The 16,467-nt window shown below is 44.6% G+C and overlaps 1 protein-coding gene and 1 pseudogene across 1 annotated transcript in view; one reads left to right on the top strand and one right to left on the bottom strand.

The window, feature by feature from the left end:
* ANO2 (anoctamin 2) overlaps positions 1-16,467 on the bottom strand; it is a 384,000-nt gene that overhangs the window by 24,312 nt on the left and 343,221 nt on the right. The window contains exon 20 of the mRNA XM_008973750.3: positions 16,041-16,186. Coding sequence (XP_008971998.1) covers positions 16,041-16,186 — 146 coding nt within the window. The remainder of the gene's footprint in view (positions 1-16,040; positions 16,187-16,467) is intronic.
* On the top strand, positions 260-833 carry LOC103786379 (dynein light chain roadblock-type 1-like; annotated as a pseudogene).

Below are 16,467 nucleotides of genomic sequence, written 5' to 3' on the forward strand. Positions count from 1 at the left end.
GACATGCCTCTCTGTTTATTTGACCTGCTCCCTAGATGGAAAGCCCCTTGAGACCAGGGGCCTTATTAGATTCTTTTCCAAGTCCTCACTCACCATCTTTTGTGGTGCCTATCACATAGCAGATGCTCAAAGATTATCTGTTTCATAAATCTGACCTTATTTTCACCATTTGTGAAACACACACACACATACAAGGTCAAAAATGAAAATGTGTGACCTGAGAGCACTGCACTTGCTGATGGTGAAAAGAGAGGTAAACATGAAGTATGAACACCTCTACATCGCAATTCTCATTGCTGCAATCGGCACAGAAGACTTTGAAGAAAATTGTAGTAAAAACAGTTGGTTAGGAGAGTCCAATTCTAATGAAAATGATTATAGCTTTTAAAAAAATGCTTTCTATTGTTTAATAAAAGCAACACAGTCTGCTTAAAGAAGTTGAATATTGGGGGCTTAAGAATTCTCCTTTTTGAGTGTTGGCAAAGCAGGACTACCAGATCGGTTGTAAATATCAGAGGTGGAGGAGACACTGAAGTGACTTCAGAGCCAGAGGGGAGTGCAGAATATCATCACGGTGAACAAAGATGGCATTCCCATCAAGAGCACCATGGTCAACCTCATCACCACAGAGTGCGCCAGCTTCCTGCACAGCTTCATCCTGAAGGCACGGAGCACCATGCATGAAAATGACCCCCAGAATGATCTCACCTTCCTTCGAATTTGCTCCAAGTAAAATGGAATTATGGTTGCACCAGATAAAGACTATTTCCTGATTGTGATTCAGAATCCAAACGAATAAGCCATTCTCTTGGCTCCCTGTGTCATTCCTTAATTTAATGAACACCCCCCCCCCGCCGCAAGAATATTAATGTCGATCATGTCAACAGACTGGCACATGGCAGTTGCCTTAGAGCCCACTCGAACCAATCCAGTGACCATGTGAGGGCTGGCGGCTCTGCCTACCCCGCCAAACAGACTCCTGTGTGCACCAACCTTCCCCAGAGCTCCAGGAGGGCCCTTTCTCCTGACTAACAGGTTTTGGAGCAAGAGCTTGTGAGAAACCCACACCCAGCTTCCTTCTGACATTCAGTTCACTTTGTGGCCCTTGGAGAAGGCTGTTTTTCTTTAATTAAAAATAACTGAAATGCTTAAAAAAAGAATCCTCCTTCTTGTGAGCCATTAATGAGCAGTGCAAGGGAATCATGGAAGGACACACTGGTATGAGCTTGTCTTCTCACTCAGGAGGCAGTAAGTGAAAGATTCCGCTAGAAACAGCCCATTAATACATACTTATGTAAGAGTACAGCAGGGGAAGGTCATCACTGTTTATTTCATCAGCCCATATTTTAAGGCTGTGCCCAGGGATCCCCTTTTCCCAAGAGCAAGGGAAGCCAACTATGCTTTGGGCTGACAACGTCTGGCATAAAAAGAATTGCAAGTGTCGATTGTACATATAAATAGGAAAAGACAGTGAGAAGAAAAGGCACGAGCTATTTTAGATCCTCAGCATGGGCCTCCATTGCTTAGAAAAATGGTGAAGCCTTGACAGAAACATAAGAGAGTTCTCAACGTCCATCACTCACCATCCACTCACTCATGCATTCATTCAGCAAGCATTTACTGAGCACATTCTATATACTGGAGACCATGTGCATTGCTAAATACGAAGATGAGCAGATTACTGTGGCATCCTTCCAAGGGCTCAGAATATGCTGTGGGGAAGATGGACATGGAAACAATCCTTGACAGCCTCACGTGGTGAGAACAAAATGCCAGCATTAACAGTGCTGTAGAGCGCTGGGCAGAGGTAACTGACTGTCACCAGCAGACCCATGGAGGCTTTGCACCATTCATCACTGGGCTCCACGTGAAGAACAAGTAGAAGACGCATAAGAAGATTTGCTATATGGTTGGTAGTTAAGGTCGTTCCTGCAAATTCACTGATCCAAATTCACAAAAAACTACTTAGGAAATAAGGACAATATGTGGAATTCCTTTTCAGTCTGCATGGAGTCACCTGGGGGTTTACACAATGGATCGGGCCTGATTCAAAAAGCCTGGGAAGTCACAACAGGAAGGGACAGGCTTGAAGTCACAGCTTAGGTATTAAGAGTTTACTGCATGCAAAGCAATGCAATGCTGGGACAGATCAGCAAGGCACATTTGGCTCCGAGTTTTCTTCATTTCTTTGTGTTTAAAGGAGACTCAGTCCCTGCTTTTTCTCCAGTCCCACATCAAAGCTAGGGAGACTTGAGTTGGCAAGATCTACTGATTCACTTCCTGGAGGACAGACTGGTAAACTTCCAGTAAATATTTACTGAAAGAACAAATGAATGGTCTGGCTTTCTCACTCTTGTTTACATTATCCACCTGCAAGATGGGAGTGTGAAGGACAATTATTCATTCATCCTTCCTCCCATCCCTCCATCCTCTCATTTGGACTGTGGTAATGTGGTGCGTGAGTTCGAAGGGCAATGAAACCAGTCACGACTGGAATGAAGTTCCCAAGCAACAAATCATTACTGAGGACCTTTCTTTGCTTTATTCTTTCTCCTCTACCTCTTCCCAAAAGGTTTGTGCAAAAGTGAACAAAATGAAAATAAAATTAGGTTTATAGGATTTTAGAAAAAGGAAATAAGGAGCACAGAAAAGAGGACAAAACAAGTAAGAAAACTCGGGGAACCACAATGCAGCTATGTTTGAGCAGTAACGTTTACTCTGAGCTTCCCGGTTGTTAGAGCAAGAAGAAAAATGGGGCAGCAGTACATTTCTTCATCAGTTTTAAACTAAAAGACTGCCTTCCCTCCATTCCTTCCTTCCCTCCTCAAGCACTGACTAGGCATCTTCTGCATCCCAGAAGCCTTTTGTGGTACGCTGAGGGCTGTGGTATCCAGATAAACTTTTGCCTTTTTTCTTAAGTATGCATGGGGATGCAGTCTAGGGCAGATAACACCAAGCAATCTATGCCTCAGCAGCAAAAGGACAGAAATGACCTGGGACTCAACCTACTTCTCAGAAATGCTGAAGCCAGCCCCTCGATGCTGCCTCAATTGTGTTTAAACGCCATTTGGAGAAGATGGCAGGAGCCTCATTATCCAGTGGAATGACTCAGCGTGTGTAAACAGGATGGCCCAGGGAAAGGAATTTCCTGGTTCTTTGAGCCATTGGCTTGTAGCGCACACACACTTGCAGTTCTTTGTGACAGAATATGTGGGCCTCAGTGCTGATGGTTTCTCAGGTATTCTAGAAAATCTGATCACTTACATCCAGCCTCTGTTGGAAATTTGGAAATTACCCATTGCAGCCTTTACCGTCCATGACCAAAGAATATCAGAGTTGAAAAGAATGTGGTGTCACCTAAGTTATCCCTCCATCTGAAGCTCAGGCCATTCTGCTCCTTTAATAAGTGTCCACTTTCACCTGATCATTGTCAGGCAGGGAACTCAGTACCAGAGCCCGTCATTTTCATTGTTTTTGATTCTCTGTCTCCGTTTTAAGTCACCAGGACTCTGGAGTATTTGCTATAAAGCATTATCATAGCAGTAGTTGTCTAATATATGGGGTAGTTTTCCTGAACTATCCAGATAATTGCATAAGTTCATCAATTTATGCTGCTATAGGAGACCAGCTCTATGGATGACAGCATTCCCTAATTACCAGCACTTCAAAATAAGGAGACTTTGCACTGCAAGGGTTGGTGTAGGTTGTCCCAACTAAATCAATACCACAAGGATGTCTGGAGAGTTTTCATGAAAGGTAACGTCTGCAGAGTCCAACTGACAGCCCGTCCCCACACCCAGCCGGCCCAAAAGGTCCTCACTACAGGATCACTTCTTTCATTCTTCCTTCTTAAGAAAACATTCATAGAGCACTTACTGTACGCCAGGCCTTGCGGTGAAGTGCTGTGAATCAATAAGACACAAATCTCACCCTCAAGAAGCTTCCATCACAATTTAGTGAGTATCATGACCCTGGGCCATTGGTCTTCAGGTGAGAAGAACTGACAATCACATCATTTATTTATCTGAATGAAACGGTGATAAAACTTTACCAAGAGATTCTTTTGGGACTTGTCACTAAACTCTTCCGGGATTAAACTTGGGCCTACATCCTTCTGCTCAGGAGGAAAAGTCAAATGGCTGCAAGTGTCCAGAGAACTTAAGCTTGCAGCTCTTAAAGCAAATGAAGAATTTCCTCTCATCGGCCCTGAGGAAAACCCCACGACAGGGCTGTGAGGGGCCTGCGGCAATGGAACTTTGAAGCCCCATTTTGGGGTAGGGGACAGTGATGATTAATGTCATGGCCAACTCTTGGGCCAGTTTTCTTTCATCCCCTCCGAGATGGGGGAGTGGGAGACGATTCCTAAAGTCCTTCTTAGTAAGCCCTTCAGGAAAAGGTTTGATATTGGAGATTCCCTCGAAAGCCGGCTGCTACCCTCCCAGGTTTCTCCAGCTTAATCCCTCCCTCTCAGGTTTCCCTTTGTCTGGAGCCAGCTCATCCCCACATCCACCGGCCTGAGGAGGCTCCCCACCCCCACGCACCTCCTCAGGCTGATCCCAGCCTCCCTTCACCTCGCGGCCCCTCCCCCAAGCCTGCTGGGCCCCAGCCCAGGTTCCAGTTCAATTTAGAAAAATGTAAATATAATACATCTCCCCCTGCTGCCTCCCTCCGTTGATGACCTGCCCCACCATTCCTACTGACAGGCCCAGAGTGGGCTCAGCGCACTTCCTGTCTGCATGGGTGGTCCTGGGGATCTCAGGGAAAGAGGCTGACAGCTGAGAGCTGGGCCGGGGATCACCATGTCAAGCACACCAGAGGCGGGGGGCAGCTTTGGTTTCATTGCTCTCATTTTTGTTCAAAGTCCAAGACATGGGCTCATTTTTGTTCAAAGTCCAAGACATGGGCCCTTCTGGAATTGGGGAGGTCTAGCCAGTTGGGAAGGAAGGAGGAAACCTCACTTCATTCCATCCTTCCACAGAAGCCCAAGTTCCTATAGGTCTTGAAGAAAGTCTCCCATGGAATGGTCTGGAAAGGGGCTCTAGCCTCAATTCCACTAGTGAGTCATCTGGGTGACCTTAGGCAACTCACATTACCCTGGGCCTCTTGGCTTTGAGGTGCGTTGTTCAACTAGGATGTATGAACTACCATGTCATCACTGGAAGGCACCCTGAAGGTCAGCTGGTCTCGTGGTCTGAAACTTATTATTCCTGTCAAGACACTCAATGAAAAATGATGACCTGCACTTCCATTTGTGTATGCTGAAACGTCCCTTCCTCAAAAAACATCTAGAAATCTAAGAAAGTGAGGGTGGCACTGACTCTGTTTTACCTTGTATTACTAAAACATTGGCAGTAGTGCATTACTTGTGACACATTGCACAATTGGTCCACAGACCAGTGGGTTGCATCACTGCAGGGAAAAACTCATTCTCTGGTCTAATTCCCTATAATTTCCAGGAAAAAAGGGAAGCCAGGGAAATTATACGACGCCATGCCCTAGGCCACACTGCTAGATAGAAGCAGAGCTGCATTTGCACCCGAGTCTCACCTGACACCCTGGGAACATGGGAAGGAGAGACACTCACTCTGCCTACAATGGTCATCTAAAGATAAAAGAGGCAGCAGATGTGAAGGGGCTTTTACTTCAAAGACAAGGGTGCAGAGAAATCAGAAGTAATGATATGGTGACTACCGCCAAGTCTTAGTTATCCCTGGAGATGGCAGAAACTATTGCCCCCAACGAAGTTTTGACATCTGCTGTGGACTTCAGTCTTCTCTCCCACCAAGCTAGTTCCCAGAGCTGCTGCGATCTTTGAACTGCATGGGTGGGTTCACATTACACCTTCTCTTATTTCCCTGGCTTACTCGCTAGAAAGGAGTGCCTAATAGGCCTGGGATGGGGGAGGGGAGGAGGCAGAGGAAGAAAAGGGGTGGCAGGAGAGGGAGACAGGGAAGGAGGAAGAGGAGAAAGAGAAATAAGGATATCCACCTCTCTTGATAATCCACTCACTGGATTATCAGCCCATAAATAAATGAGAATTGACCACGGCTCAGCATCACTAGAAAGTGAGATTCCGTTAGCCTAGGTAAGAGAAAGCTGAAGACATAAATGATACACTCATTTATTCAGTTACCCCCCTTTACAGGCTTACCCAATATGTTTTTAGTGACTATGCCCTGGGTAGGGGGTGCTGGGCAAGGCCCTGCAATTTGAAGAATCGGCCCTTGGGAAATTAATTACCAAAGGCATCTCTATTTTAGGAGACAGCTTGTCTGAAATCCTGTGGGGCAGGGGGAAGGGGGAGGTGGTAAGGAGCAGGTGACACGAGAGCTGGCTTTGGATGCATGCATGAGAAGGCGCAGGCAAGTCCAGGGCCGGGAGAGCACTCAGGACAGGCAGGGCAGGAGGGAGCTGTAGGGTGCGGAGGATTCACTTTCCTGGACCACAGGACATGGAGAAGGACCTAGGATTAAATAAACGAGAAGGACGCTCTGGGAGGGCCTCGCTAGGAGCACGGGAACCCTGATGGTTTTTGGACACCGGAGGGATACGACCAACACTACACCTCGGAAGGAATAAATGAGGCAGTGGTGAGACGGTGGTGGCTGCAAGTGGCTGTGTTGAGGATGTAGTTAAAAAAAAAGAAAAAGAAAAAGCACCAGGGAGGAGGCAGAGCAGACACAGCAGATTCGTAAGATACCCTATAGCAAGCTTGTCCAACCCCTGGCCCATGGGCCACATACGGCCCAGGACAGCTTTGAATGTGGCTCAACACAGATTCGTAAACTTTCTTAAAACATTACGAGATTTTTTTTTGCTCATCAGCTATCATTAGTGTTACTATATTTTATGTGTGGCCCAAGACACTTCTTCTTCCAATGTGGCCCAGGGAAGCCAGAAGATTGGACACCCCAGCTCTAGAGGAAAGATTGTTGACACAGCAAGCCCACTGGATGGGAGGCACATGGAGACGGAACAGAGAATGAGCAGTGATGTTAGATTTCTCAGCCAGGGGCCTGGAGGATGGTGGGGCCATTAACGTGGCACAGAACTCAGAAAACAGTCAAGGGTATGAAGCCTGCAGGCAGAAAGGCTTAGAAAGGTTTCCCCGAAATGGATTCTGGTCTGGGCCCTTCCCTGCCTTGTTTGAAGTCTCGAGACAAGCCTGGGGCAGTAAGCGGGAGAAGAGCCTCCTGCATCCAGTTCAGAGTTTGCTTGGCCTCAGTAGGTGGTTTCTAAAACCCAAAGACAAGGCCAAAAGAATGAGGAGAGCAGGCGATCTTCGAGCACACCTCTCTGCTGGTCAACCGGAAGCAGCAAAGACCTAGCCTCTGCAGCAAGCATCACTAGGCAAACTATTTTCTAGAACAGTAGGTTCTTTCTTACAACTGTGTGCCCATATGGGGGCCAATGGAATTTCCCCTTTGTCCTGGGAAGGTCTGCTGAAAAATCAACTCACGATAAGGCAGATTAACAAGAGAAAAAACTAGCGGCCGGGCGTGGTGGCTCACACCTGTAATCCCAGCACTTTGGGAGGCCAAGTCGGGCAGATCACCTGAGGTCAGGAGTTCGAGACCTGGTCATGGTGAAACCCCGTCTCTACTAAAAATACAAAAAATTAGCAGGGCGTGATGGGAATGCCTATAATCACAACTACTCGGAAGGCTGAGGCAGGAGAATCGCTTGAACCTGGGAGGCAGAGGTTGCAGTGAGCCAAGATTGCGCCACTGCACTCCAGCCTGGGCAACAAGAGCGAAACTGTCTCAAAACAAAACAAAAACTACCAATGTGTTACTGCTATGCACATGGGGAAAATCACAGAGTGATTGCCCAGTATCCCAATGTAGTACAGGTGCTTACATACCCTGCTTCTTAGGGGAAAGGGTGTGGGAAGTGCGGATGATTTTAGGGGAATAGTAAGTGATTTCAGAGGAATTTCATGGGCTTAAAGAACATGCAATGGTTTGGGGCAAAGTCTATTGAATCTGCAGAGCAGACAATGATTTGTGACAAAAGTCTGTCCAGGTTTGTTGACCGACTTTAGTCTTCTTTCCTGCAATGTGGGTTCAGTTCATGAAAACTCAGGGAAGGGATTGGAAGTAATTGTTCTTTTCTTTAGTAGGTCCAGACTTTTAGGCAGCTAAGGGAAATTCAGCCTGCATGTTGAGAGAGGTAGAGGATTGAGAGAAGGGTGGGAGAGATTGTTCTCCTTGGTAGGTCTGAATGGTCCTTACATACATAGGGGAAAAATCTCCTTTAGCACTGTTCATCTCTAGGATCTTTAAATCAAAATACTTACTATGCCAGGGAGTCATACTTTGGGGTGAAGTTCCCTGAGCTCCTTCACACATCTCTCTCTCACACCAGACCCTGAAACTCTGGAGGGAACAGGCATGTCTGTTGTCTCTGCGTCCCCAGTGCCTGGCAGCAGTGCAGACACCACAGCGCTGCCCCGGGGGAGGGCAGGAGGGGAGTCACTACAGAGGCAGGGATGTGGCCTTGGAGTTGAGGTCAGAGCCAAGTCTGAAAGAGATCATCTCACCCTGTCCACTAACACTAATGACTTGACCCCTTAGGGAAAGGAATAAATTAAAATCAGAGGTGACTTTTCTTTGAGGGAAACTCTGATAATAAACATGGTTCACTTTGGTCTTAGGAGACTAAAATTATTGCACATTAAAAATTACACAAATATGTCCATAGTAAAGAAGGTGGCCCACAGGTCATGGGATCAAGAGAAGCGGGACTTCTATTTCTCTACCAATGAAGGAAAAGGACTTATGAGGCCATTCATTTAATAATTATTTCATTGAGTTATCAGGTTCTAGTACCCATGCTGAGTGTTGTGACTAGAGAGGAATAAGACATTGTCCCTGTCCCCAAAGCACTCACATGTTTGAAAGGGTGCAGGTACAGGAGAAGAGGGGAAGAGAAAAACTGAGGATGGGAGAATGAGAAAATGGTGCCAAGGGCAAATGTGTCTGAGCCTGCAACACTCAGCAAGCAGTCACGGGTAGGCGACATGGCATAGGCAAATTGGACGTGAGAGTGTGAGATAACCAGATACACACACGCAGGCCCGCAAGAAGATGCAAAACAAGAGCCAGCTTGGGATGACCTCATCTGCTACACTGGGCGTGTGAACTTTATCTGAAAAGAAGTCTGTAGCGTTGAAGGATTTTAAGTAGAAAAATGAATATAATCTGGCTTGCATCTTTTAAAAGCCGTTCTAAAAAGCAAGAAGGAAAGGTAGAAGGAGTGAAAAAGAAGCAGGGAGTCAACTTAGGATGCATTTCCAGTAATTCCAAGGAGAAATGGTGAGGGTTCAAATAAGAATCCAAAATTCTCAGTAGAGGCAAAGTCAGCGAGGTAAGTATCCACAAATAGAAACTCTCCCCAGTTAGGGTTCGTGCAAAGTCAGAAAGTAGTCATGGAGGTTAAGAGTCCACAGGCGTTCCTCCTGAACCCAGAAGCTCAGACTTGCCATTTCAGGAGACAACTTGAAAGCGGCCACAAGAGCTTTAACATCTGGTCTCTGAGAGGAACCTGCCCTATGCATTTCCTTGACACGGTGATTTCTACAGGCCTTGGTGCACACTTCCAGAGAGCAGGAGAGGCTGGGGGTCTCTGCCTTTCAAAATAATTATCTGGCTTTTACTCCAAATGAATGAATAAGTAAACATGCCATCACGGATGCACTTACCTTTCTGTGAGGGTTTGACAGGATATAAGCTCATGACCAAGAAAAATAAGATCTGCTCTCATGACTGTGTGAATGAATGACAGAAGAAATTCATCTCATCACCCACAGTAATAGCCCAAGGGCCTCAAAATTGTGGTTGCATTTAAGAAGCTGGGGGAAGGCTGTAAGGGAGATAATTGAATTCCTGAGGCAGGATTATAATAGCGATTATTTTTTGGATGACTAGAGGAACAAAAGCTTGTGGGTTTTAGATAAACAGATGACAAAAAGAGCCCATCTGAGAGTCCAGACTTGTCAATAGAGCCCTGAGGGCTTAGAGTTTACTGAAAGGACAAACATGTTGGAGTGTTTAGAGCTCAGGCTTCTGATTCTTAGGTATGCCTTGGGGTCTGGTACCCTCATTCTTTAACAATTAGGGCACAGCCTACACTCACAGTACAGGAAGAACCTCCAGAGATCACCGTATTCAGGAGCTTCAAACTGTTTTGAGTCAAAAACTTTCTAGATTTGAGAGAAACTGAACTCTGGACAATAACAACGGTGGCCAATGTTCATTGACAGTCTACATGTGGAAGCACTCTACATGCATCAACTGATTCCCAGAATAGTACTATGAGGTAGGTGCTATTATCATCAAACCTACTTTTCAGATGGGAGAATTGGACCTGGCTGACTTTAAGCCTCAAAACCAGAGTCATGTAGCTAGCATGCAGCAGGGTTAGGTTTGAAAGCCCAGTGGTTCAACGGCAGTACCCACCCCTAACCACACTTAGCTGCTCGATGAACTTTAATGAGGGTTATTCTGCAGCCCAGTCTTTGTACTTGAGAAAAAGTATGTCCTTAAAGGATTAAGAGGATAGTCCGGAGATAAAAGAGATGAACGAAACCTAATCCAGAAAACGCTGTCCTCACACTTAATAAAATATGAAATAAAATAGCCATGTCTCTAAAACACATCTCTTAAGATTGAAAGTCATAGCAAAATGGACTAAACAATTCTGTGAGCCAATCCAGCTTGAAAAACCCCTGTATGATTCCTCTTCCAGATAAGATTGCATCAATATCAACTGAATTGTTGACTCAATCAATATCAGGAACAACCTGAATTGCTGAAGAGACTGTCCTGGTCTCCAGACTTGCTCCTCCCTCTAGGTGCTTAATAAATGTTTGACGAACGAATTGATAAATGAATTCTTGCACCTGTGTTTTCTCTTTTCCTCCTGAGCCTTACTATCCCTCCTCTGCACTTGCTGCCCAATTTCCCAAAGAGTATACAGTCACCACATTGGCCAAGATTTTACAACTACTTCATATGGTCTGATGTGAAATGCAAACCTGTCTGGTCTTCAGGGTTTTCCACTAATCCCAGGTCTGTATCTGAACCTTCCATACCTCAAAACTACCATTTGCTTTTCCTTGTCAACAGTTACTCGTGGCCGGGTGTGGTGGCTCATGCCTATAATCCCAGCAATTTCAGAGGCCAAGGCGGGAGGATTGCTTGAGTCCTGGAGTTAGAGACCATCCTGGGCAACATAGTGAAACCTCACAGCTACAAAAAAATCAAACAAATTAGCTGGGTTTGGCGGTGCATGCCTGTAGTGCCAGTTACTAGGGAGGCTGAGGTGAGAGGGTCACTTGAGCCTTGGAGGTCCAGGCTGCAGTGACCCATGATGGTGCCACTGCACTCCAGCCTGGGTGATGTAGCAAGACCCTGTGTCAAAACAAAACAACAACAACAACAACAGTTACTCATGGCCAGGAGACTCGCTGCACTTGCCAGTCCTTTTCCTTGGAATGCTCTTCTCTGTTCTTATCATCTATATGTAGATCTCCAGAATCAGAAGAGATCTCGGGATTACTAAATCAACCTCCCACCTACAGCTGGAAACCTCTTCAGAACATTCGTAGTTCACCATCAATTAAGCCCTGCTTTGAAAATGTAAATCCTTTACTTGTCTTGTAAAGTTATTATTATAGAGTTAACTCTGTCAAGAAACCTTTTCTCATTAATTAGTGCATGCATGCATTCATTCATTCCCTCATCTTTGTGTATCAGACATACCGAGTGTTTGAGTTTTGTTTTTGTTTTTTTTTAGAGATGGGGTGTCACTCTGTCACTTAGGCTGGAGTGTGCAGTGGCACAATCATAGCTCACTGCAGCCTCAGACTCCTGGGCTCAAGCAATCCTCCCACCTCAGCCTCCCAAGTAGCTAGGACTATAGGTGTACAACACTACACTCTACTGTTTTTTTTCTTTTCTATTCTTTTCTTTTTCCTTTTTGTAGAGACAGGGTCTCATTATGTTGCTCAGGCTCATCTTGAGCTCCTGGCCTCAAGCAATCCTCCTGTCTCAGGCTCCCAAAGTGCTGGGTTTATAAGCATGAGCCACTGCACCTGGCCTGGAGTGTCTGTTATATGCCAGGAAATGTGCTAGACTCTGGAGGCTGTGAAGATGAATAAGCCATGGTCCCTACCTACTGCTCTTTAGAGTCACCCCTTGACTGGGTCTGTTGAAGAACATATATGTAAGCAATACTACCATAATTCAGTAAGATGCCATCAGCGTGTGTGCCAAACACAATACTAGGACAGAAACAAGTGATGATTTCTCTCAAGAGGAACTGGGGCTTGACCTGGGAAGACTTCCTAGAGGAAGCACCGTGTAAAACTAAGCTAAGGATGAGTCTAGAATATTCAGGTCAACAACGTGGAATGGAGTGGTGTAGGAGGCTGGGAATCCCAAGCTTCCTATACACTGATAATTCTTTCATATCACATGACTTCAGGACTCAGGATATCAAGTGATTTATACTCACTGAAAGGGTATTCTCATATATTGCCCACGCCTGGGTGAATTGTTCTTATTCTTTCAGAAAGCAATTTGGTAAAATCAATCAAGAACCATAGAATGACCATACCTAATCACACCTATGTGAATCTATCTGGGTGAAATAATAATATAAATAAAAGATTATGTGCACAAAGATAGTGCTTATAAACCCAGCACTTTGGGAGGCCGAGGCAGGAGGATTGCTTGAGGCCAGGAGCTCAAGATCAGCCTGAGCAACAAAGATAGAGGATTAAAATAGGGAGAATTGTTAAATAAGCCTTCACTGGAAGATAGGCAAGTGAACTATGGCACGCTTATTAAAGGGATTATTACGCAGCTATTCATTTTGAATGTTATGTGATAACTTAAAATATTTATCCATATAATGGGAAATAAAAAAATAAATGTGAGTATGATCAAAATTTTATTTTTAAATTCATGTACATACAAAAAGGGTCTAAGAAACAGCACCAAAATGGTTTAAAAAAATTAAAAGGTTGGATTTGGGAGACATGTTCTCTTCTGTTTTCAAGATTCCAGGTATAAGACTGTTTTATTCATTTTAAGGTGTGGGGTTTGGGGTTTGTTTTTCTTTCTGGTTTTTCAGTCTATGGTCTGAATCTCACTCTCTACAATCTTGGTGTGAATTCCTTCCCAAAGTCACCAAGTAAATCTTCTAGTTCTTTACTTTTTTTTTCATTCTTCTCATTTCTTGGTAAGCACCCAAGTTGAAACACATAATAACATGGTAGATGTGTATTCAGTGGCATAGCCCTGACAAAGTAGAGTATATTTCCCTAACTCTGCCTTCCTCAGGCTTCAAGACCATTAAGAGGAATAACACTGGACACTTAATACACAGCTTTTGTATGTGTTAGGCCCTCTTCTAAGCACTGTATTAGCACTAAGCACTAAGACCCTCTTCTATTCACAGATACTAATTCATTCACTACTCCTGACAATCCTATGATATTATTATCTTTTTTTAATAGACAAGCAAATTGAGACACATAGGAGTCTTGATAAGGGCAAGTGGATAACTTACACAGGGTTACCCAGCTAGTTGGTCAAAAGCTGGGATTTGAGCCCAGGAAGTATGGTTCAAGGGTCTCTGCTCCTCTTTGTTGTATTTTAATGTTTTATTTCTCTTTTTTTAACTTTTAAGTTTAGAGGTGCAAGTGCAGGTTTGTCACACAGGTAAACTTGTGTCATGGGGGTTTGTTGTACAGATTATTTCATCACCCAGGTATTAAGCCTAGTACCCATTAGTTCTTTTTCCTGATCCTCTCCCTCTTCTCATCCCCACCCTCTGATGGGCCCCAGTGTGTGTTGTTCCTCTCTGTGTGTCCATGTGCTCTCATGGTTTAGCTCCCACTTATAAGTGAAAACATCCAGTATTTGGTTTTCTGTTCCTGCATTAGTATGCTAAAGATAATGGCCTCCATCTCCATCCATGTTCCTTCAAAGAACATGAACTCATTCTTTTTCACGGCTGCATGGTAGTCCACAGTGTACTACGTTTTCTTTACCCAGCCTATCACTGATGAGCATTTAGGTGGAATGTATTCTTTGCTATTATGAACACGTCTATATACATAAACTAGAAAACTTTGGGGTCTCTGCTCTAATCACTCAAAAGAGGAAGCTTTGAAATAGCTGAACAGACAAGGTTGACAAGCATGTGAAACCCACACAGCTAATTGGTGGCAGCGGAAGTGGGACCACTGGCGTCAGAGGGTGGAGGCAGATAAACAGATCTCAGGGTTTCCTAATGTAGGCCCTTCCCCAAATGGAAGTCCCAATCTCTGGCAGCACTTTCTTTCATTCTGGGTAAGAGAATGGCAGATGTAGAATGGCGTCTGAAATATGAGCAATATCCTTTGTGTAAATACAGCATCAGAGAGGGATTAGAGGTAGCTCTTAGCCAAACATGAAAGGCATAAAGGGGCTACACATTTCCTTAAACCAGGTCTTGATATTTTCTTTACATATTGTTTCTGAAGCAGACTTAATGATTGTTTGTTCTCTGGTGAGTTGTTTCAGATTACAAAGTTGAGGCTTTCCCTAGAATTGTAGACATCCCAGGGCTAGGACAATATTTCCATGGCCGTCTGATCTAGACCCTGCCCATTACTCCACTGCTAACAAACACATGCAATTTCCTATAACAGAATAGGAGGAATGCCCATTAGAAATGATGAGTGAGGTATCCTGTGCACAAAAAGGTACTGACGGCCCTCTGCTACAAGTGACTAGGTGAAGGGAGCAGGAGTCATATGCAAGCACTGAATTAAACATTGAGTGATTTTTTTGATGGATCTTATTGATGGTTCCCCATTGAGTAAATGTTTAGAATGTTTAGACATTATAGCTAAGATCTTTATTTATTTATTTTTGAGACAGACTCTCACTCTGTTGGCCAGGCTGGAGTAGAGTGACACAATCTCAGCTCAGTGCAAGCTGCGTCTCCCAGGCTCAAGCAATTCTCGTGCCTCAGCCTCCCAAGTAGCTGGGATTACAGATGCCTGCCACCATTCCTGGCTAATTTTTGTATTTTTAGTAGAGATGGAGTTTCACCATGTTGGCCAGACTGATCTCAAACTCCTGACCTCAGGTGATCCACCTGCCTCTGCCTCCCATAGTGCTGGGATGACAGGCATGAGCCACTGCGCTCGTCTTATACCTAAGCTCTTGATCTTTGGTATCCTATGCTTTTAATTCATTAGCCCCAAGTCTTGGAAAGAGACTTCTCAAACATCCATCCCAATAGAAGATCAGGATTATAGTCAAGTAGCCAACAGTGCAAAGTCAGCTGGCCTAAGTTGGGACCCTTCTCATAATAAAGAACTCATGGCTTCCAAGCCATCTCTAAAATGATTGTGTTCCATCAGCCAGTACTACGTGTGCTCCTGCCTTCAAGCCTTATCGAAAACAACTAGAGGCTCTGCAACTAGAAATACACCTCTCACTCCCTACCGAAATAGACCCAACTTTTTGTTAAAAAGCTTTCATCTTATCCAGCCTTATCTGATCAAAGTAGGGGATGCTCTTATATATTCTCCAAGTCAAAATGTAGATATCCTTGACCCAAGTGTCATCGGATACTTTCCATGAAGGAAGACTTTCATGGAAACTATATTCTTAAATTTCAGATTGTACTATTTCCCTTTCAGCTTTATCAATAATAGAAACCATGGAAAGGGGCCTGAGAGATCAAACTTTAGTTTATAGATGAGGAGAGGAATCACAAGGAAAAGAGAACATCATCCTAGAATTATCCACCAAACTGTTGACTGAGCTGCTCCAGGTTCTCCTTCCAGGTCTCTTTCTGCCCCATTCTTCTCAACTTTCATGTGGCACTGAAGGGAACACTGAATAGCCATGAAGCTCATGAAGAAGCAGAGGCTGTCCCAGTCATTTTCCCCAATCCCCTACCTTCCCCCTTCAACCCCACAGACCCCTTGTCTGAACCTGCCCCCAGTGGAAGGCAGGACCATGGGTTCTCACTCATTTCCATGTACTCCGGAGTCAGTCCTGTGTATGGTTCCAAGCTGTAGTCTAGGTCCCACTGCTCTGGATGTTTCGAATGGGCAGAGTCAGTTTCTCCAGCTTCGGTCTCATCTTTCAGCTTTCGAAATAGTTTCTTTAGCTTCCTGGAAAAGAAATGGATTAAGTTACAAAAAGCCTCTGGAGAACAGGGTTGGTTTTGCAGACAGAAAAAAGAAAAAGAACACAAAAGTTTTGACACTAAAGCCATCTCTGATCCAAAAACAAGTAGAGATAGAGAGACACTAAAGAGACTACTTTTCTCCTAAAGGCAACCTGAGGAAGTCCTTTATCAAGATCGTGCAGACTCCCTCCACAAAGGATGAGGTTTCTTCAAACCCCAAAAAACTTTTGAATTCTTCCTGCTGTCTGACAAGCAACAAGAGAG

This window comes from Pan paniscus, chromosome 10, assembly GCF_029289425.2.
Source record: "Pan paniscus chromosome 10, NHGRI_mPanPan1-v2.0_pri, whole genome shotgun sequence".
NCBI lineage: Eukaryota > Metazoa > Chordata > Mammalia > Primates > Hominidae > Pan > Pan paniscus.